Genomic DNA, 22,065 nt, shown 5'->3' with positions numbered 1-22,065 from the left:
CCAGCCCCTGACCCCTCACAACCTTCCACCTCCAGGCCCGACAATCCAGCCTCCAGCCTCACCCACTTCCAGCCCAACTCCTCCAAGCCCAGCCCCCCACAGTCCAGACCCCAACCTTCCACCTTCAGCCCCACCCATCAACCTATTCCCCCAACCACCCACTCCATTAGCCAAACCCAGCAACCCTCCCACACACACCTTCCAAATATCCATCCCCAGCCTCCTAACCCAACCCCTTCCATCCCCAACACCCCTTAACCCAACCCCCTCCAGCCCCAGACCCCTATAACCTACCCCTGCCCACCCAGCTGATCTCACTGTGGGAACAGCAAACAAAAGCCACCTCCCTGACCCAGGGAACCTTTCAAACAGCCCACCTCCCCGCGCCTCTCCCATTGGCCATTCTGCCCCACTTTGTGGCTTTCCATTGGATGAGATGGCAGCAGGGCTAGCCAATGGCATTGCTTAAGCGGAGGAGGCGTGGCTCGGGAGAGGGGCATGATGGGAATTGTAGTTGGTGGCTGTGAAGCCCACATGGCAGGAGGGAGGTTGGTGCGTGTGGCTTGAGGGGGATTGAAGGGGCTCTGCGGGAGATAGAAAGGGCTCTAGAGGGATGCAGACATGGAGTTATATAGGGCAGAGGTCGTGGCTATAAGGGATAGAGACGTGTGTGTATCAATAGACAGGGAGCATAGATGGAAATCCGGGGCGTATAGGACTGGATATGGGGCTATACAGCTGGAGATACACAGACTTTTTCTCCTTCTCGTGTGCAAAGCAGAAGCCTGGTTCTCGTTCCCTGCGCCCAGAGCTAGTGCAGAGTCTCTGTGAGCCACTCGAAACAGAGCCAGGCCCCCATAGGGCAGCATTGCCCCTCTGGGGCAACCACGGGCCTGGTGCTGCAGGACATGGGGGCAGGGAGCTCTGGCCCCGCTGGTCACTCAGGGGCTGGGTGCTGCAGGACAGGGGAGCTCTGGCCCTGCTGGCGTTCAGGGGCCGGGGGCTGCAGGACACAGGGGTGGGAAGCTCTGGCCCCGCTGGGCACTCAGGGGCCGGGTGCTGCAGGACACAGGGGCGGGGAGCTCTGGCCCCACTGGGCACTAAGGGGCTGGGTGCTGCAGGACAGGGGAGCTCTGGCTCTGGCCCTGGCCCCGCGAGGCACTCAGGGGCCAGGTGCTGCAGGCCGCGGGGATGGGGAGCTCTGGCCCCACTGGGCACTCAGGGGCCGGGTGCTGTGGCTCATGCCCCGCTGGGCACTCAGGGGCCGGGAGCTGCGGGACGCAGGGGCGGGGAGCTCTGGCTCATGCCTTGCTGGGCACTCAGGGGCCGGGAGCTGCAGGATGCGGGGGCAGGAAGCTCTGGCCCCGCTGGGCACTCAGGGGCCGGGAGCTCTGGCTCATGCCCCGCTGGGCACTCAGGGGCCGGGTGCTGCAGGACATGGGTGAGCTCTGGCCCCGCTGGGGCAGGGGCTCAGCCTAGAGCAGTGGTCCTAGAGCAGCGCCCGCAGCCCCGGAGTTCTCTGTCCCCGTCAGGAGTGGGGCCGCGGCTTGTCTCCCCTGCCGGGCACTAGGCGGGCGCACATAAATGCCCCAGCGGGCACCACGTTGGGGACCACTGGCCTAGAGGGCCTGGGGAGTCCCACAGTCAGTGCTGATCCCAATCCCCTAGGACGGCACTAGGGGGCATTGTGCTACACCCAGGAGGGAAAACTGAGGCCCGGCCCCCTGTGCCCACAGAAGATCCCATTCAATCTGCACCGGAGTCCAAACCAAACCCCCCTTTACATAACTTCCTGCCTTCCCTAGAATCCACCCTGCAGTCAGCCCCACGGGCTCGTCTTTACCCCTTGGCCTAGACGATCACATAGGACGGGACCCCCTTGCTCCCCTCTCCCCCTCCTCCCAGGCCAATGCCCCATCGCTCCAGGTCAGACGTTCCCTGTACTCCACCTGGGCTTGCTTTAAAAGACTCAGACCACGGCCCTGTCCCACTCCTCCCCAGGGCAGAGCACGACCCACGCCAATCCGTGATGTCACCCTTCTACAAGAGCGATCATGGACCTGCCCTGCCCCACCCCAGAGGTGGCCGCATTTCAGTCCAGAGTGACCCAGACCCTTGTGCAACCTTGCTGTGCACTGTTAAATTGCTGCTGCGCTCCACCCCAGAGGTGACTGCTGCAAACCCTGCTTGGGGTCTTTCCACAAACAGTCCTATGCAAAAAAAAAAAAAACATGCTGGTCAGCCAAGACCTGCTGAAAATCAGTCCTGAGCAGGGATTGTCCCAGCTTCTGGGAGCGCAGAAGCACACAGCACTATTCTCTGCTCCCTCTGAGTCGGTAGGAATCAGAGCTCAAATTAGAGCCGCCCTCAGGCTGCTCCAAGAGACACAAGGGGACCAGGACATGGGGAGCATAACGATACCTCCCCCCCCCCCCATCTTAGGAAATATTTGTCTCATGTCTTTACACCTGCTGCCATTACAGGGGAAAGGACCCAAAACAGAGTGCGAACAGCTTGGAGAGTTTAATTTAGTAACAATCATTCAGCTAATGACTCTACACCAGGAAGGGGGCATGTTCTTGTGACCCAAAGATACCAAAATAATCGACCTCTGCCAGACACACCCCATCTTGGCCCAACAAATCTCACCAGCTGCTGGTGGAGCAGCAGAGGGGGATGCCCAGTGTGGGGTAGGGGGTGGTTTCCTCTTGCATCCATGTAGCAAGCTGGGGGGGAGGGGATCCCAGCATGGGGCCCTGCCACCCCCACCCCTCTGCTTCCAGGGGTTGGTGTGTCCCAGCTTCCTCCCTCCTGGTCGGAACAATCCCCAGCCGCCTCTGTCGGTTCCCATCCGAGCCCAGAGGGCTCTCAGGGCTCAGCCGAGGAAGAGGAGGAAGGTGTGGAAGGCTCTTTCTGGACCAGCTCCGGCTCGTCCTCCCCGTCATGAGGGGGGTGGACCAGCACCTTGTCCAGGATCCCGAACTCCTGGGCTTCCATGGGGCTCATGTAGCGATCTCTCTCCATGGTGGACTCTGCAGGACAAGAGCACGGGGAAGGTGAGGGGTGTCCTAGGCTGAGGGGGAGAAGCCTTGAGACCTTGGCCCAGGGCAGATCACCCTCTAGTGCCTGACCCAAAGAGAGAGGGGGGAGAAGAGCCTTAACACTGCAGCAGCCATTGGAGTGCCCCTGGGAGTTCCAACAGCTGGAGCTGAAGAGCAGAGGGGTCTAGCCCCACTGGTGCCTCTGGAGTTAACAACCCCCTGCACTGCTTGAGATATTTCACCCCATCAGCCTGGCGTACGGCATCCATTCCTTCCTGACCCCTGCAGTAGCGAGTGGCTGATGCCCTGAAGCATGAGAGCTGATCACCCTGCCTTCAGGGTCTGAACTTTGACCTCTCCACACAAGGGGAGGGGCGCAGGGTCTGGATCCAGGCCCGTTGGTGACAGGGGGCCCCACTCCCTCCCATTTCACCCACAGAACAGAGACGTTTTGAGAAGCCCAGTACAGCTGTCCCTGTCTTCCCCTCCCCCATCAGCTTCTCCCCATTGGAGACCCCACGGGGAGATTTCGGGGGCACTCACCGATCACCTCCAGGGGCTGCTTGGTGTGCTTGGCGTACAGCGCATTGATCTGCTTCTTCAGTGTCAGGATCTCCTCGGCTTGGATAGCGATGTCTGTGGCTTGTCCCTGCGGGGAGGCGCCGTGAGGTGCAGCCTGGCTTCATGGAGCCCCCACCCAGGGGTGCTTCTCACCCCGACTAGTCCAACTGCAGCAGGCGCAGAGCAGATCTGCGCCAAATTCGTCCCAGGCATTGGCTGGGAACTATCGGGGGTCTCTATCCACTCAGGGACAGTGACCTTAGGGTCAAAGGTTCCCCCAACCCAGAGGGACCCCCAAGACCAGCAGCCAGAGGGGAACCCGCCTCCGTGGTCCAATCATTCCTCAGCCTCGTTCGCAGCAACGTGGCAGGTCACTACCTCCTGGGGTGGATCCCGGCAGCACAGAGACTGATCTTGACCCCAAAGGAGCCCCTACCCCAGGGCCCCCACTCCTGCCAGGGGGCAGATTGGTGCTCGGACTCACCCGTGCCCCTCCCGAAGGCTGGTGGATCATGATGCGGGAGTTGGGCAGGGAGTGCCGCATGCCCTGGGAGCCGGCAGCCAGGAGCAGCGACCCCATGCTGGCCGCCTGCCCCACGCACCAGGTGCAGATGGGGTTCAGGATGTACTGCATGGTGTCGTAGATGGCCAGCCCCGAGGTCACGGCGCCACCTGGAGGGAGAACCAGAGAATGACGGCGAGGATCTCTCCGGTTCACCCAGCAGGGGGGTGGCTGGAGGGAGCAAGGCCCCAGCACGGGCTGAGGAGCTCCCGGCAGCTCCAGACCCAGGCTCGGCCAGCAGGGGGCACTTCGGGGAACAGCTGGCTGCTCTCATGGTGGCGCATACGCCCAGGCTCCCACTCACCGGGGCTGTTGATGTACATGTGGATCGGTTTCTTGTTGCTCTCTGACTGCAGGAAGAGCAGCTGCGCAATGACCAGACTGGCCACCCCATCGTCGATCTGCAGAGGGTGGGGAGAGAGGTGGCAGCGACCTGGGGAACTCCCTGCTGCAGGGGCTTGGAGAGGCAAATGCAGTGGCTGAGGCGGTTTCAGTTTTTTTCCCCCAAGGCCGAATCATTTCACGACCATTAACTCTCGTGGCTCAGAGAGAGAAGATCGGGGGAGGCAGCCTCCTGCTTCAGGGCGCACGGCGGTCAGGGGTCAGGAAGGAATTCCGCTAGCTCAAACCACTCCTCACCACCATGTGGGGTGGAACACCTCCTCTGATGCCCATTGGTCTGGCCCAGTCCATTATTTGGGTGTGTGGATGCAGGGGGTAGAAAGGCCCATGGGTCTGACAGCAAAGCAAGGGGGTTTGCTGGCCCCTGGTCCAGTTTATGTGTGGGGCTCCGGCCCAGCAGGAAACTAGAGTGGCTGACCCCATGCCCCTGTTAGAGACAGGGGGACCCCCCCGCTTTATCTCCTGTCAGGTGGGGGCTGCGCAAGCCCAGGGGGGCTGGGCCAGGAGCTGCCACGGACACTCACCGGCCCCATGACGCAGACGATCCTCTCTCGCAGCAGCCGGGAGTAAATGTCATAGGCTCTCTCGCCGCGGCCCTGCAACACACACCGGAGCTCAGCCCATGGCCAGCACTCCTCAAGGGGCAGGGAGGGAGTGTGGGGGAGGGTACAGGGCACCTGGGATGGGAGCAGGATTCATGATAGCATATGGGAGCCCTGGTTTCGCAGCTCACAAGTTAAATGAGTTTGGTAGGGCTCAGTTCAGCTGCGAGACAATGTTAACAGCTCAGCCCAAAAGCCAACACCTGAACAGGCCCTACCCAGAGAGGCCCAGGGCTGGGCTGGCAGGGGGCTGCGGGTTGGGAGGGAGGGGCACTTGCAGGGCTGGGGGGAGCCCAGGCTGGGCTAGCAGGGAGCTGCGGGTCAGGACTGAGGGGCACCGCCCAGTCTGGGCTGGCTGGGCACTGCAGGTTGGGACTGAGGGGCACCGGCAGGGCTGAGCTAGCAGGGGGCTGTGGGTCGAGACTGAGGGGCCCCTGCTCACCGTCTGCTCCACCACGATGGGGATGAGCGGGATGCAGCTCACAGGCGTGCGGTGGAGGCTCCGGGTTGCGGTCACTGCCTGGCAGCCAGGCCGGAGGGCGCGCTGGGGACAGAGACCCAGCTGGTTAGAGGAGAATGAACCGTTGCCCCCCTGCCCAGGGATAGGTCACTTTTTAGCACTCCTGCCCCTCCACCCCCAACCTGCTCTGTGTCCAGCCCGTGCTCCACACAGCAGCACCCCCATGCCCTGCTGCTACCGGAGCCCAAGGCAGGGACCCCCCTGTCCCCTCCAAACAGGGGCCTGCCCCCGGCACCCCCACACCAGGGAGGAAGCTGAGCCCAGCAACACCAATGGAATCCTCACTTCCTGCTCTAACCACCAGCCTGCACTGCCCTCCCAGAGCTGGGCAGAGAACCCAGGAGTCCTGGCTCCCAGCCCCCCCTGCTCTAACCACTAGACACCACTCCCCTCCCTGAGCTGGGAGAGAACCCAGGTGTCCTGGCTCCCAGCCCCCCCCTTGCCCCTCCCCGAGCCAGGAGAGAACCCAGGAGTCCTGGCTCCCAGCACCGCCCCCTGCTCTAACCACTAGACCCCACTCCCCTCCCAGAGCTGGGAGAGAACCCAGGAGTCCTGGCTCCCAGCCCCCCCTGCTCTAACCACTAGACACCACTCCCCTCCCTGAGCTGGGAGAGAACCCAGGTGTCCTGGCTCCCAGCCCCCCCTGCTCTAACCACTAGACACCACTCCCCTCCCAGAGCTGGGCAGAGAACCCAGGAGTCCTGGCTCCCAACCCCCCTGCTCTAACCCCCCCTCCAGCCTCCACTCCCCTCCCAGAGCTGGGCAGAGAACCCAGGAGTCCTGGCTCCCAGCCCCCCCTGCTCTAACCACTAGACACCACTCCCCTCCCTGAGCTGGGAGAGAACCCAGGTGTCCTGGCTCCCAGCCCCCCCTGCTCTAACCACTAGACACCACTCCCCTCCCAGAGCTGGGCAGAGAACCCAGGAGTCCTGGCTCCCAACCCCCCTGCTCTAACCCCCCCCCCAGCCTCCACTCCCCTCCCAGAGCTGGGCAGAGAACCCAGGAGTCCTGGCTCCCAGCCCCCCCAACTCACTGCTATTCTCAGCAGCATCGTCTCGCTCCAACCCAGCCCCCTCCTTCCCTGCCCCCATGACCCGGAAGTGATGCACCGCCGCTCTCCTCGGAAGGTGGAGCCTGTGGGAGTCATGGGGTCACGGCCCCTCAGAATGGAACTACAGCTCCCAGCATGCATGGCGCTGCTGCAGTGACTGCTGGGGATTGTAGTTCTAGCCCCTGGGCGGCTGATTGTAGACGGGGGAGCGGGGTCTAGTAGTTAGAGCGGGGTGGGGGGGTTTAAAAGCCAAGACTCCTGGGTTCTCTCCCCTGGTCTGCGAGGGGAGTGGGGTCCAGTGGTTGAGGGGGGGCTGGGAGCCAGGACTTGTGGGTTCTCTCCCCAGTTTTGGGAGGGCAGTGGGGGCTAGTGGTTAGAGTGAGTGGGAAGGGGGCTGGGAGCCAGGACTCCTGGGTTCTCTCCCCAGATCTGGGAGGGAAGTGGTGTATAGTGGTTAGAGCGAGTGGGAACGGGGCTGGGAACCAGGACTCCTGGTTTCTGTGCTGAGCTCTGAGAGGGGAGTGGGTCTAGTGGTTAGAGCAGAGGGGGCTGGGAGCCAGGACTCCTGGGTTCTCCCCCCCTCCCCTTCCAGCATGATGAGTTTGTGACCCAGTGGAATGGCTTTATGCGGTGGTGTCATTGTGACCAGGACACAGCTGCTGACCAACACCTCCCACTCCCTGCCCGGAGACCTGGGGATGGAACCCAGGAGTCCTGAGTCTCAGCTCCAAACCACCCCCTAAAGAGAGTGACGCTGTGTCCAGAGCCAGCCTGGCTGTGATGGAGGAAGTGAGACAGATGATGCCTCAGGGTCCTGGCAGAGGCTGTCAACTCCCTGACCGTGTGTGGCAGCCCTGTGCCAAGCCACCCCTCCAGCTACCTCAGGGTCTCTAGTGCCCACCTTGATTTCATTCCCCATGTTCTGCATCACTCAGTCCATTAGGGAACCTGGCAGAGCCTGCAGCCCCCACACACAGCACACAGGGGCACCAAGAAGTGAGGAATAGCTGGGCAGCCAGTTAGAAGTTGAGGGTCCAGGCTGGGGTCTCTCCAGCGCAGGTGCCCCCACAGGCTTGGTGCCATTGTGGCGGACGTTGGAGGCACAGCAGCCGCTGTAGGAATTGGGCTGAGACCTGCCCAACTCGATACATGCAGGGACCACAGAACAGGCTGGGTGTGAGAGGGGAGTGGCAGGCAGGCCACAGAGCCAGGCACTGGCACTTGGGAAGGGCACCAGGATTTATGAGGTGTTAATTGGTAACGTGTGCCTGTCCCTACAAAGGGCCCACGCCCAGGGTGTGAGAACAGAGGGTGAAACCGGGCAGTGATTAGATTCCAGAGATGTCTCAGCTACCAGGGGCAAACCTCAGATGACTCAGGTCGCGCCCTCTGGTCTCCCCCTAGACCCCAATGCCCCCGCTGGAGACGAGGATAGAACCCCGGAAGTCCTGATTCCCTGTACCCCATTCTCACCATGAGACACCTCTCCCACCCCTTCTCTGAGCTCAGTGGCGTGTCTCTCTGTTTAGAACAGGGAATTCTTACTTTGGGGGTCTTTGAATCCAGGGTTCACTTTGGGATTTAACTCTTGTATCTCACGCTGCTTCTCCCCTAGGCAATGAGATATAGGCATTAAAGCAGGGGCAGGGTAGGGACCCTGGACTCCTGGGATCTGTCCCTGGCTGTGGGAGCGGAATGGGGTCTAGTGGTTACTGCAGGACTCGGGGGGTTTATTCCGCACTCCACTGACATGCTGTGTCCTTGGGTGAAGCGTGCTCGGTGCCTCAGTTTCCCCCGTGTAGCCAGAGGCAAACACCTCCTGAGTTCTCCAGAAAGGGCCCCAGGAGCCGAGCCTTTTGAGCCAAGTCCATCCAAGATGTTACTGCAGGGCAAAGTGTTATCACCCGGTCTCCTCCCCGCCCGCAGTAACTATCCCAAGGCGACTGGGAAACAAGATCGGGCGCTCCCCCGTGTAAGCGTCATTCCCTGTCCCCCAGCTGTGGGAGGGTGCGATCCAGAGCTGGGGGGAGTGCAGGGTGAAGGACGACACCAGGCGCCCAGAGCAGCCGGGAGAACACGCCACGGAGAGGGGACTGGGGAGGCCGAGAGCCAGAACTCCTGGGTTCTCTCCCTAGCTCAGGGAGGGGGGTGGTCTCTAGTGGTTAGAGCGGGGGGGGGGGGAACAGGACTCCTGGGTTCTCTCCCTGGCTCAGAGAGGGGAACGGGGTGGGCTTTAGTGGTTAGAGCGGGGTGGGGGGTGGAAGCAGGGCTCCTGGATTCTCTTCCTGGCTCAGAGAGGGGAGCAGGGTCTAGTGGTTAGAGTTGGGGGGACTGGGAGCCAGGATTCCACTGGAGTCAATGGGACCCTTCCCCAGCTGGTGGGGCTCAATGGAGCTGGTTTGCTTTACAGCAGATGAGGATCTGTCTCCTTGGGAGCCGATTCGGGGCCCAGTGCAAACTGGGGGGGGGGCAAATTCCCCTGTTGGCCTGGTGGAAATACCCAGAGGGCGGAGCTGGGGAGATGCTGTGGTTGCCAAGGGTCAGTGCTGAGTTTTGGTCCCCGCTTGGGGCTGCCGGGTGTGTCCCACTCACCCCGTGTGAGTCACAGAGCGTGAGTCGCTTCTTCCTGGTGCTGATTCCTGGCACTCCCTGGGCTCCAGCAGTAACCCCAGGGCTGTTTGCTGCCTCAGCAGGGCCCCTGGCTCCCCCACAGAGCAGGGCGCAGGCACAGAGTGGGGTAGGTCTATTGTCCATTGGGCATTCACATCTCTAACCCACTTAGAGGGGCACAGGCAGCCCCAGGGCTCAGGGGAGGCATGGGGCCTGTTTCCTCTAGGGGCCACTGGCTCCAATCAGGCCCCAGGTAAGGAGGGACCAAGATTCAGTCCCCTCTGACAGAGGCTTGGTGTGAAATGAGTTTGGGGGGTCTCAGGCCAGGCCCCCACGATCGGGGTCCATAGTGCTGGTTGGCAGGCCCCTGCTGCTCTAACCACTAGACACCACTCTCCCCCGCCGAGCTGGGAGAGAACTCGGGAGTCCTGGCTCCCAGCTCCCCCTGCTCTAACCACTACACCCCACTCCCCTCCCAGAGCTAGGGAGAGAACCCAGGAGTCCTGGCTCCCCTTCTGTTTCCTGTGGGAAATGTTATGAGGCCAAAGTCCCAGCTCGCAGAGGCAGCCACTGCTTCAGCTTGAACGTCCCCCTGGGAGGGCAGTGAGGTCTAGTGGTGAGAGTAGAGGGGCTGGGAATCAGGACTCCTGGGTTCTCTCCCCATTGCGGGGAGGACGCAGGCTCTAGTGGTTAGACCCCTGGCTCTGGCGCAGAATTCAGCTCCCTGCTCCCACCCTGGCAGATTAGCGGCTGTTTCCATCCCACTTTCCCAGCGCCTGTTCTTCCTAGACTTTTTTATCTAGACAGGAAAAGAAACAAAGAGCCCGTTCAGCGTTAGCTGCGCAGCACTGGCCCCAGACGCCCATGGGCACGGCCCTCGCACGGCTGGGAGCTGCCCCCCCAGCGCTGTGCAACTCACCCTCCCTCCACCCCAGGATCCACACACTAGTGCCAGGCCTCTCACTTCCTCGCCCTGATCTCAGGCCGGGTCCGGGCAGCGCCCGGCGTGATGGGGCCCTGATCTCGGTCGGGGTCTGGGCAGCAGCCAGCGCGAAGGGGCCCTGATCTCAGCTGGGGTCTGGGTGGCGCCTGGCACGACGGAGCCCTGATTTCAGTCAGGGTCTGGGCAGTGCCCGGCATGACGGGGCCCCTGATCTTGGTTGGGGTCTGGCCATTGCCTTGCACGATGGGCCCCTGATCTCAGTTGGGGTCGGGGCACCACCCGGCGCAACGGGGCCCTGATCTCTGTTGGGGTCTGGGCAACCCCCGGCACGATGGGGCCCCGATCTCGGTCAGGGTCTGGGCAACGCCCGGCCCAACGGGTCCCTGATCTCAGTCGGGGTTTGGGCAGCGCCCAGCATGACGATGCCCTGATCTCGGTCAGGGTCTGGGCAACGCCCTGCGTGATGGGGCCCTGTTCTCGGTCAGGGTCTGGGCAATGCCCTGCGTGATGGGGCCCTGTTCTCTGTCAGGGTCTGGGCAACGCCCGGCGCGATGGGGCCCTGATCTCGGTCAGGGTCTGGGCAGCACCCGGCACGACGGGGCTCTGATCTCAGTCAGGGTCTGAGCAGAGCCCGGCACAGTGTGGCCCTGATCTCGGTTGGCCTGGCACAGTGGGACGCTGATCTTAGTCAGGGCCTGGTGCCATTACCATGGTCTAGATGGGCCTTGACCATTTGCTTCTCCATAGCGTCCCAGAAGGCGGCTGTACGTGGGCAATTTTTTCAGTCAAATGGGCCCCCAATTTGAAGCCAAAGAAGCCTCCCACGCCGTGCACTCCGTAAATTTCACACTGATTTCCTGCCCCCATCTCTGCACCTTGCCCCAGCCCATCGGCTGGGATTTCACCCTCCAACTCTGCTCTGGAAGGAGCTGGCATGACCCTGCATGACCCAGAGCTGGCAAGCCACAAGTCAGGGCTGTATATGGCTTGCTGGGCTCCCCAGCCACCCCAGGGCACTGGTTCATGGCTCAGGTTAGGAGAGATTCTGCCTGAAGCTACAGGCGGGCTTTGCTCCCAAAAGGAGCCCCACCAGGTGCCCCCCAAGCCTAGCACCACTTTCAGTGAGGAGAACAAGCTTCAGCCGTGGCCTGTGACTTCTAGCCATGCACGACAGAATCAGGGACGTGCCAGAGATGCCAGATCAGCCTCAGGGCCAGGGACTTATCTGGGACTGGGCTGGCTTGGAGCCAGCCAGCACGCTGGACATGGGCCCACACGGGCCCATCCTTTGCTGACAGCTGCCCCGTGTATAAGCCGGCCTTGGAGATGTGGCTTGAGTCCTCCCAGCTAAACAGCTGCGGCTTATCTGTGAGTAGATCCGGCACGTCAGGCTGCATTCTCTATTCCTCTGTGGAGCGAAGCCCTGATCCCTCTGCCCAGTGCCTGCCTCCAGTCCTGTGACACCACCTGGCACTGGCTGGATCTGCATCCCGCTGGTGTGTTTGCCCAGGTGGCATGGTGGGGTCAGCCCAGGGGAGCCCGCAAACGAATGCCGAACTGATCCCATAAAAAGAACGAGGAGTCCGGTGGCACCTTAAAGACTAACAGATTTATTTGGGCATAAGCTTTTGTGGGGAAAAACCCACTTCTTCAGAGGCATGAGATTGATCCCGTGGCTGAACACGGCTCCTGCTGACACAAGCTTCCACAGCCGCCGATGGGGTCGCTGCTTTACACCTCTGCAAGGGAAGGGAGGATCCGACCCCTGTGAACACCCAAGGTGATCAAAACCCAGCCAGCTGTCATATCACCTTGATCTCTGTGTCGCTCCCTTGAGTTACTTTCACACTGTGCATGCCGGCCCCGGGTAATCCACTCCCTGTGGAAAGAACCTCTAAGAAAGGAGACCTGCTGCATTTTTCACTAGCTAAGTTCCCTAATGGACTTCAGATGTAGCCCCATATAGGATGGGGCTGACCCCACATCGCTCCAGGGCAGCCAGGCCGATTTACACCCAGCAGGGAGCTGGACCCATCTCCGGTGCTAGGTCCAAGGCTCTTCCCCTCATTATTAGTGGTTATTGAGTAATCAGAACCTCAGCCGGACTTTGACACCTGAACGGGGGTTACGGCCATGCACTGGTTCACTCTCTGGGGCAGGGTGGGGCAGGGCGGAATGGTCATCCCTCTTTGTCAGACTAGGGAAACTGAGGCCGGGAGGGACGCAGGGATTTGCCTTCGGACAGAGGCCAGGGTGTGTGTGTGTGTATTTTTCCCCCCAGCTCCATACACCGTCCTCAGTGAAATGTACAAAGGGACGGGAACTGTAACCATTGAAAACGGGCCCACGCACTCCAGCTCGGGGGCTGAGGTGTGGCCAGACTGATGGCGCTCGCCTGCCAGCCGGAGCCACAGCGGATGCGGGTCTATGACACCCTGCTGTGATAGCTGCTCAGGCTGGGGAGGCTGCCAACTCTGCATATCCCTGGACTTGACCGAACTGGGGCGTGGCGGGGCCTTTAGGCCCGTCAGATCCCATGTGGCTGCAGGTGCCTGACGTCTGCGTCACTTAGAGCAGCTGGGAGCGGCTATTTTATAGCAGCACAGGGCTGCTCTCCAGGCCTCTGCAGTGGTGAATTCCCAGAGTAACCTCCGCCTATGGGGCCTCCCAGCTCTTCCCATCCTCTACCCCAGCCAGCCCCTCCCCTCGATCCAGTCTGTCCTCACTCAGGCAAAACTCCCATGGAAATCACTGGGAGGTTCGCAACTTGCGAGCTGGCTCAGGCAGTGTCATCACACAAAACCTAATTAACTTGATCACTGTTGATGAAGCCGACAGGGTGGCCCTGCTGTGGCCGCACAAGCTCGACCACCTCTGCGTTACTCCACTTTGAATCGTGGTGGCAATAAGTCAAGTCACTTGGTGCTTTTGCTTTCGTTTATTGATTCTTTTTCTTAAACCCTTTTTCACTTAAAACGCCCCGTAGCCTCTTCCCAAGATGATTTCATGCCTGAGCACAATCTACTCTGTCGGCTTGTTTCAGAAGCGACTGCTTCTGGGGAGGAGACCATTTGAGGCTTAATATGTTTGGGATCAAGGTTATACTAGTGCTTTGGCCAAATGTTCATGATTTCTGCCATGGGATTCATCATCATCCCACTATTCAAAAGATAGAGAAACTGAGGCACAGAGTGGTGAAGTGACTTGGACAAGGACATGTAGGAAATCAGTGGCCCAGCTGGGCCTAGAACCCAGGCGTCCCAAGGCCACACTAATAGTAATCCCACCCAACCCAGAGTTCAAAGTGATGGAGATTCTGATCCACACGTTTTACGTACAATAGAGAACCAGGTTCTGATTGCCTTTACACTGGTGTGACTCTGGAGTCACCCCTTTTGAGTGATTCTGGAGTCACACTGGGATAGCTCAGATCAGTGCCTAGTCCGGAGTATTAAAGGCCTCATCCTTCCTTTAATTTGGGATTTGGCTTGCTCTAAAAAAATAATCAACTACAATGTGTTTCACCTAGGTCTCTCCTGATTGGTCCATGGAGAAAGCTGGGGTGGGAGGAGGTGAAGCAAAGTAGTTCATCACCCAATCAAAGCGGCCTGGGTGGTCACATGCATTAAAGCTTTGTCCAGTCAGGTAGGTGGGAAGGGTACACGGTGGTTCCAGTAGTGGGATCCTGGAAGGATCAAGTGGGGGGTAGGTTCTGGAGCAGGATGCGAGATGCTGGGATGTCCCCCACTCCCCCCATTTTCTCTCCCTTCCCTCCTCAGCGCCGCTCCCTACTCCCAGCTCTCCTGGTTGCTGACAGCTCCTGACTCCCAGCGCTGGATTAAGGCACTTTTCTGACGAAGGCTCCGGGGACTTTTCTCCACCTGTGGCGGAGATGGGACAGCATAAGCCACTGAGGACAACAAAGGCAGAGATCTAGCAAGTACATGGCAAAAAGAGAGAGGTCTTTCCCTGAGGCAAGGCAGGTCCACGTGTCCATGTTCCCACTGCAGGGGCAGTTCTGGAACGAACAAGGATTGCATACCCATGGCGGAGATCGAACCCTTGACCCTCCACCGCAAGGGGCTGCTGGGGGACCCAGGCTGTTGTAGTTTCTGAACCAGCCACTAGAGGATGAAAGGGACCCGGCCACCAGGGGACGACGGTTGTGTGTGCCCCCAGGCATGTCTGTTGCGAATATTGATATTGCGTGAACATGGGCAGGCATCTGTGTGAGGAGGAGCAGGTGCAGGCTCGTGTGTGTTTGAGTCTGTGTGGGTTTGTGCATCTCTGTGTTCTATGTATGGGCGCAGCACTCCCAGGTGGATTCATGTGTGTACGTGTGCAGGGCTCTGTGGTTGTGGATGCACGAATGCCCCCGCTGCACGTTGTATTCAAGTGTGCAGTTGAGCGTGCAGGAGGGGCTCACAGCTGTTACCGTATGTCAGCCTGTGTGTGGCTGCATGAATGCAGCTTGCAGGAGTCAGGACACTGACTGAATGCCCCCCCGCCCCTCACCAGGGCTCCTCAAGGAGCAGCAACGGCTCTGGGCTCCTGCGTGTAACTGCATGTTGGAGCATGTGTCTGTGGCCAGGCAGGTTCTGTGCTGCATGCACCTCTGTGAGCACTTCCCCACGTTGCCACCTTCACACGTGTGTTCATGGGTGTTGATGCCCGTCGGTGGCAGAGCACGTCCCCCAGGGGTCATGGCCTGGCTATGCCCTAGGGGGGAAAGGAGGGTGGTTACCTGGTCCAGCCCATTCTCTTGGGGGCTCTCCGTCAGGGCTGGGGGAGGCCAGGTCACATCGAGCTTCCCGCAGGACAGTCTCTCTGCAACGAGAGGGAGGACAGTGGGTCAGGCTCCGCGGGCTCCCGTTGCCTCCTTCTGGGGGCTTTGCCAGGCTCCCGCCCCCTGGATTCTGTACCCTAATACATCTCCCCCCACCCCAAGAAACACTGCCTGCCCCCCTGAGACTCAGCCTCAGTTTCCCTGTCCCCCACCTCACACCATCCATCCCAGCACCCGAGTTGGGGGATTCACCCTGCCCCAGGGGCGAGAGGAGGATGCATGCACGTAGGTTAGTGTACTGGGCCAGCATTCAGGATACCTGGGTTCTGTTCCCGGCTCTGCCAATGACCCACTTCTGCCCTCGGGGTCTCAGTTTCCCCTCCCTCCCTGTGTCTCTTTAGACTGAGCCCTGTGGGGCAGGGACTGGCTCTCATTAGATGTCTGCGCAGTTCTTGGCACAGTGGGGCCTGGATGTTTTTGGGGGGGTGGGGAAGGGTGTCTGTGCTGCACTGGCACAATGCGGCCCTGTTCTGGGTCAGGATCCATGCAGCCCCTGGGACAAAGGGGGCCCAGTCTCAGTTCGGAGGGGGTCATGCAGCACCCAGCACAGTGTGTGTGTGTGGGGGGGTCCTGATCTTGATTCGGGTATCTGGGTGAAATACTGATCACTCAGCTCACGACCGTACAGCAGGGCCTGATCCCCAGAAACAGGCCGAAGCCCAGCTCTGAAACTGCAGGCTGGCCCTGCTCCTGGCTCCCCCTGGGCCCCGGGCACAGCCTTACCAGCCTGCCCCCTTCCCAGCACCGCTGAGCGGCTTTCGCTTTCCTTCTAGCCAAAGGTCGGCCCGGCGCCCCGCCCTGCCGCAGCCACCGCTCCCTGGGTACACACACCAGCGTCCCAGGTGCAGCTCCTGGGTTGGCTGGAGCGGGGAAGCCGGGCCTGGCCTGGGGATCCCCTCCCTCTCTCCCCAGGAACAGCTAGAGACTTCTCAGCCCTGGCCCTGGGATGTGCCCCACTCATGCCGAGAGCGTGGCATGCATGGGACGGACACACGGACGGGTGCACTCACAGAGGTGCTGCTGAGACAGACAGAGAGCGTTTTAGGGGAGATAAAGCCCCTACCTCCGTGTGGGACGCACCTGTCTCTCTACAGCCTCCAGGGTCCCCTGGATGCCCCCCTGCCTCCTGCACCCCAAGAGCCTCTTTCTGCAGACACCCCCGCCAGATCACCTGCTTCTTCCAGGCCCTGCCCGGCTCCGGCATGGCCGGGGTGTCTTGCCCCAGGGGTCACTGTCTTGCCACCCCTGCTTCTGCCCCACGGGAGCCTTGTGAGAAGCAGCAGGAGAGCAAATCTGGGTGCCCGTTACTCCCACTATCTGGATGGCCCCACTGGCCCATTGGCAACACTCACTGGGCACAAGTGCAATCTCAATCGTGAGGCACCAGGAAGAGGGTCCCACTGCACTCATCGCATGGGAACAGCTCCCGGGAACAGCTGGTGGCTGGGCAGGAATGGTACCGAGCCCCAGCCTCTCTCATCGATAGTCAGTGTCATTAGCTCCATGTTACGGATGGGGAAACTAAGGCACAGAGTGCCTGTTACATGGGTGTCAGTGACAGCTGGCCACAGAACCCAGGAGTCCTTTCTCTCACCAGGCCCTGTTCCTTCCTGGAGTTGGAAAGAGAACCCAGGTGTCCTGACTCCCAGACTGATTAATACCAGTTCTAGGTATTAATCAGTGCTCTCCCACCTGGTTCCAGGGAAAGAACCCAGGAGTCCTGCCTCCTAGGCCCACTGCTCTAACCAGCACTGGCTTCCTCCAGCTGTCCCTAGACCCAGTTTGCGCAGCCCCCGGGGCACGCCCCCCCTTACCTGGCTGGCTGCAGCGCGGCTCCTGCCCGTCAGTCGCCCCCTGGGCATCCCGAGGCAGGACCCAGCCATATAGACAGTGCCTCTGCTTCTGCAGCTCCTCTTCCCTCTTCTGGGCCTCCTGCACCTCGAGCTCCAGCCGGGACTGGGGGCTCCTGGAGCGCAGTCTGAAGAAGGGGCTGCCTTGGGTCGAGGGGCTCTGCTCCAGGGGGGGCTGGCGGCCAGGGCTGGGGCGCAGCAGGGTGCTGGGCTCCAGGATGACCACCTTGGCCTGGCTGTTGGCCTCGGTGAAGGATGGACCCCGGGGGCCCTGATCCAAGGGGGTCTCAGCGCTGCTGCTGCAGGCGACCCTCGCCGGCTTCCTAGGGGAAGGGGGCTCGGGACTGGGCTGGTGCTCAAAGATCATCTTCTTCTCCTGCAGCTCCTGGGGGGTGCCCCGGTCGTAGGTGCCCCGCACCTGGCCCATATGCATCAGGTCTTCCTCGCGGAGCCTCTCCCGCTGGATCTCCCGCTGCATCTGGGCCCCGGCCCACTGGCGCTCCTTGTCCTTGGGCAGCTGGGCGGGCGGCTGGGCCTGGCTCAAGATGGGCTTCATCCGGACCTCCACGTACTCCTGGGTGCTCCGCGGGGTGGCCATGCCCCGCTGCCGCCTCAGGGTCTCCTCCCTCTCCTGGTGCAGCCGGATCTCCCGCTCAATGGGGGTCTCCCCACCTGGCTTAAGGGCTGGAGAGGCTTCGCCATCACTGGAGAGGTCCCCATTCTCCATGTTCTCCTGCTCCGAGGCAGCTCCTGGATCTTTGGCCCCAGCTGGGTCCCCAGCACTGGTCGGCGCGTCGGCACCGGCTGCAGCTGTGGCACTGCCCAGATCGCTGGGAGCAGCTGGATCTTCACCAGTCGGATCTGTGGCACTGGCTGTCTCTCGCGGACCAGCTGGATCTTTGGTACTGGTCAGATCCCTGATACCAGCTGAAACCGCAGCACGGCCCGGAACTTCGGCACCAGCTGGACCTGCGGCACCGTCTGGCTCCCTGGCACCGTCTCCCCCAGGCGAGGTCTCTCGGGGCCCAGCAGCGCTGGGTGGCACCTCGCTCAGCTCAGATTCCAGCACAGTCCCGGTTCCGACCTCACCCCGGGGTTTATTGTTGTCACCGGCTCCACCTGCCGAGCTGCCAGCTGGTCCCTCCCTCCAGCCTTCCCCGCCCCCCGGCTCCCAGCTGCTGTCGCACACCAGGTGGGCAGGCCCAGAGGAGTCACCGGTTGCCACGGGAGACCTTGGCACGACCATGTCAGGCCTGGCACCTGCTGCCCCCTGCTGGCTGCGAGGGGCAAGGTCCCTTGGTGCCAGCAGGGGTCCTCCTGGCACCGGAGTGCCATCCGGCTCGAGTGGACAGCTGGCATCCTGGCCCCCCTGGGCACCAGCGCTGCCCAGTGCCAGGGGTCCCTGTTCCCCAGCTGGCTGGGGATCCTTTTCAGACTCCTCCGCCAGCTGCTCCGATCCTGGACCACTGGCCGGTGACTTGTCCCCGGGTGGGCCGGGCACCTTCTCCCCGCCTGTCTCTGTGCCCACCGCCTCGGCGCTCTCCTGGCAGCCCTGCTTGGAGCCAGCACTCAGCTTTGGCTCCCCGGGGTTCGCTTGGCAGACAGCATTGGCAGCTTGAGGTGGCTCCAAGGAGGGGGCGGCACAGTGGGGGTCACCAAGGACGTCACCATTGCTGCCCTCCCCTCCGCAGGCTGGTCGGCCTGGGGCATCAGCAGGGTCTGACTGTGCCAGGGGAGCGGGGCAGGCACTGCGGTGATCTGCCTGGCTGCCCCCCTCCCCTGGGGCAGCAGGGGACTGTCCGTGTATTGGTGCCTTGTCCTGGCTAGTGGCACCAGGGGGCTCAGGCGCCCCAGGCTCCCTCTCTTGTGTGATGATGGGGTCAGCGCCGCCTTCCCCTGGCCTGTGCCCCTTCCCAGGGACATCCATGCCCTCCCCGTCTGTGCATGGGCCAGCAGGGGCATCCTGCTGGCACTCCCCTGGGGCAGAGGGTGGCAGTGACATGGTCTCCGTCGCCATCAGAGCCAGGCCAGGGCTCTCCAGCGAAACCTAGGGCAGGAAGAGATGCTAGAGTGAGTGCCTGGGGCTGCCCCTCGCCAGCGCACACCAGGGTGGGAGAGGGGAGATTCGATTTCGGGGGCAGCCTCAGGGGTTTGGGGTCAGAGGGGAGCAGACCCCGGGAGGGGCAGCTTAAAGGGCGTAAACGTGGTGGGTGACGTGAGAAACCCGAGGCTCTCAAACTACTCCTTCAGCCGGCTGATTTTCCACTTTGCCAGGGTCATCCTGAGGACAGAGGCTCATGACGCGAGGGCGCAGGCTGCTGGTGCCTGCCTGGTACCAATGTGAACAGCTCCCCCAGGCATCACAGGGGGGGTGTGGGGGCATCCTTCTAGCTTTAATTACCAGGCCCCCAGAAGGGAAAGAAGACCTGGTTGGGGGGGCCACAGACACCAGCTCCTAGTCGCAGGGGCAGAACAGGATCCCTGCGCCCATCACCAGTGGTGTCAGGGCGGCTGGCGAGCTCTGATCACCACAGCCCCAGGGCAGGACGGTGCCCAACACCCCCTGCCCAGCTGCCCCCTGCGGACAATCACTTTGGGTCAAGGAGAGGCAGCGGGCTTTCCCCTCCCCCTCTGCACCCACCTAGGAGACAGCTCCTGGGGGACTACAGGACAGCGGGGGGGGACGACAGTGTCTTGCCCCTAGGCAAGCGACAAATGTGCACGGAGCTGCACAGGACCAACCCGCTGAGCCAGAGCGGGGGGGGCAAGATCGAGGGATATTCATATAGTGCCCCCCCACTCTTAAATGCCTCCCGTATCAGGACAGCCCCAGGGTACCAGCAGTGTCCTCCCCCTTTACACCTGGCTCAGGACCCCCCTCCACGTGTCAGCCTGCCCAGCCCCCCCACCAGCAGAGGGGATTCACTCCTGGCCCCTCCCTCCCTGGCTTGCTGACCCCCCCAGCTGGACCCGGCGCCCCTCACTCACGTTTCTCCGGGTCCTGGGGGGGTCCCCGTTTCCCAGTGCCAGCTCGTCGCTGCGCACCTGGCCCGAGCAGCGCAGCCCCTGAGCGGCTGCAGCAGGAACGTGCCCGGGCCCTGCGGGCCCTGCGATTTATCCCGCCCGCTGAGCCAATGAGACGCGCTCCGCTAATCTCCGGCCGGCGCAGCCCGGGACGGCCCAGACCCCGAGCTGCCGGTGGCGAGCGCGGGCCCAGGCGCTGAGCACACACAGCCGCTATTAACCATTAACCCGGGGCAGCCCCTGGAAAGGTGGGAGCGCACCTGCCCCGCTCCCCGCAGCGCCCCCTGTCGTCCGGGACCGCCCCCCCACCAGCGCACCTGCCCAGCTCCCCGCAGCGCCCCCTGCCGGGACCGGCCCCTAGCGCACCTTGCCCGTGTCCCCGCAGCGCCCCCTGCGGGACCGGCCCCCAGCCAGCGCAGCCTGCCCCGCTCTCCGCAGCGCCCCTGCCGGGACCCGCCCCCCCAGCGCACCTGCCCCGCTTCCCGCAGCGCCCCCTGCCGGGACAGGCCCCTACAGCTAGCGCACCTGCCCCGCTCTCCGCAGCCCCCCCTGCCGGGACTGGCACCTACAGCCAGCGCACCTGCCCCGCTCTCCACAGCGCCCCCTGCCGAGACCCGCCCCCCAGCGCACCTGTCCCGCTCCCCCAGCCAGCGCACTTGCCCTGCTCTCCGCAGCGTCCCCTGCTGGCAGCGGTCGGGGCAGGAGTAGCCAGGAGCTCCCTTCATTCTCAACCCTTCTGGGAGGACTTCTAAGCAGCTGCCCAGCTCTGCAAATGCCGCTGCTGGTCCCCGGGGCCGGTGACTCCGCTTAGCTCACCTGGCTGAGTGCGGGTTAGGTGTGCCAAGTTGTCTGGTCTCAGCCTGGGGGGCAGGGATTCACAATCTCTGACTCCTGGGGCAGCTTTCCAATCACCCTCCCCTTCCCCACGCACAGGGAGAGGCCTTGGCGGCTGGGAGACGACTGTGGTATGGGGTACTTGACCCACAGATGGCACACAGAGGCAAAGGCTGCGCTGGGAGGGGGACTGCCTGGTGAAGGCAGATGGATCATTCTGTGGTTTCGAAGCTCAGCTGGGATGCAGGATATCTGGGTTCTATTTGCAGTTCTGAGTGACATGGGGTATGTCACATTGTGGCTCTGGGCCTCAGTTTCCTCATATTTACCGTGGGAAGAATAATCCTGCCTTCATCTGCCATGTCAGTTTGGATTGTTAGCTCTGCAGCACCAGTTCTCACTAAATGCCTGTGCAGTCCCTGGCACAACGGGGCCCTGATCTCGGTTGGGGTCTAGGCAGCACCCAGCACGACGGGGCCTTGATCTCGGTGGGGGTCTGGGCAGCGCCCGGCACGATGAGGCCCTGATCTCGGTTGGGGTCTAGGCAGCATCTGGCACAGTGGGGGGCCCTGATCTCAGTTGAGGTCTGTGCAGCACCTGGCACAATGGGGCCCTGATTTCAGGTGGGGTCTGTGCAGGGCCTGGCACAACGTTGGTCTCGCTCTTGGTTAGGGGCCTCTAGGATTGGGTGGGATTGGGCCATCCATGCCAGTCAAACAAGGATGCTGCATCTCAGCCACCTGGGGAGGAAGAGAGCCCAAACCCACCCAGGTTGATAGGTTCCCCCATTGCCCTCTGAGAGAAAAGTGGGAAGGTCGCTGCTGGGAATGGAAATGGTAGGGGCAGGCGGGAGGTTCGGCAGGGATCCCACCAAAGCGGGAGAGCATAAAAGGGGAGTGGCTAACTTTGGGGTCCCCCAGGGAATATGGGGTGCTCCCTTTGGAATACTGGGAGCCATGACCCACATCCAGGCAAACCTGTGAGCCCTCTAAGACATAAGAGCCCCTCAAGTTTGGAATGGGGGGGGAGATCCTGCTCCCACAATCCCTTGCAGCGGTGAGTAGTGGATCTACAGTAGCCTTGGGGGAGAGAATGTTGATGTATCTCCCCCCACCCACAGATTCTGCTCTCCCTTTTAACACCTCTGTTTCCCTGGCTCCCCTCCCACCTCCTGGCCCCGGGGAAGGTACCTCCTGGCCCCAGCAGACAGAGTCACCTT

At 61.9% G+C, this 22,065-nt stretch overlaps 2 protein-coding genes across 2 annotated transcripts; both read right to left on the bottom strand.

Moving 5' to 3' along the window:
* Positions 1 to 2,504: 2,504 nt before the first annotated feature.
* Positions 2,505 to 6,803, bottom strand: CLPP (caseinolytic mitochondrial matrix peptidase proteolytic subunit). The gene is made up of 7 exons (XM_032780369.2): positions 6,722 to 6,803; positions 5,611 to 5,712; positions 5,091 to 5,162; positions 4,469 to 4,565; positions 4,087 to 4,274; positions 3,585 to 3,690; positions 2,505 to 3,032 (listed from the first exon to the last, which is right to left on the bottom strand). Exons 1-7 carry the CDS (start codon positions 6,737 to 6,739, stop codon positions 2,869 to 2,871), a joined length of 747 nt encoding a protein of 248 aa, XP_032636260.1. The 5' UTR covers positions 6,740 to 6,803; the 3' UTR covers positions 2,505 to 2,868.
* A 6,963-nt stretch (positions 6,804 to 13,766) lies between these two features.
* On the bottom strand, positions 13,767 to 20,072 carry MISP3 (MISP family member 3). The gene is made up of 4 exons (XM_032780326.2): positions 19,977 to 20,072; positions 16,953 to 19,035; positions 15,037 to 15,119; positions 13,767 to 14,173 (listed from the first exon to the last, which is right to left on the bottom strand). The coding sequence occupies exons 2-4, from the start codon at positions 19,003 to 19,005 to the stop codon at positions 14,081 to 14,083; spliced, it is 2,229 nt and encodes a 742-aa protein (XP_032636217.2). The 5' UTR covers positions 19,006 to 19,035; positions 19,977 to 20,072; the 3' UTR covers positions 13,767 to 14,080.
* Between the last annotated feature and the right edge of the window lie 1,993 nt (positions 20,073 to 22,065).

This window comes from Chelonoidis abingdonii, chromosome 26 (assembly GCF_003597395.2).
Source record: "Chelonoidis abingdonii isolate Lonesome George chromosome 26, CheloAbing_2.0, whole genome shotgun sequence".
In the NCBI taxonomy this organism is placed as follows: Eukaryota; Metazoa; Chordata; order Testudines; family Testudinidae; genus Chelonoidis; species Chelonoidis abingdonii.
Note: the sequence above shows the minus strand (reverse complement) of the source record. Positions and strands in the feature narration are given on the sequence as shown.

Coding starts and splice junctions, on each gene's coding strand:
- CLPP (XM_032780369.2), bottom strand. Junction 4,275..4,468: donor CATGTACATCAACAGCCCCG/GTGAGTGGGAGC, acceptor TTCTCCCTCCAG/GTGGCGCCGTGACCTCGGGG. Junction 3,691..4,086: donor AGCCTTCGGGAGGGGCACGG/GTGAGTCCGAGC, acceptor GCCTCCCCGCAG/GGACAAGCCACAGACATCGC.
- MISP3 (XM_032780326.2), bottom strand. CDS start 19,005: ATGGCGACGGAGACCATGTCACTGCCACCCTCTGCCCCAGGGGAGTGC. Junction 15,120..16,952: donor GCCGCGCTGCAGCCAGCCAG/GTAAGGGGGGGC, acceptor CTCTCGTTGCAG/AGAGACTGTCCTGCGGGAAG. Junction 14,174..15,036: donor AAGAGAATGGGCTGGACCAG/GTAACCACCCTC, acceptor TCTCCGCCACAG/GTGGAGAAAAGTCCCCGGAG.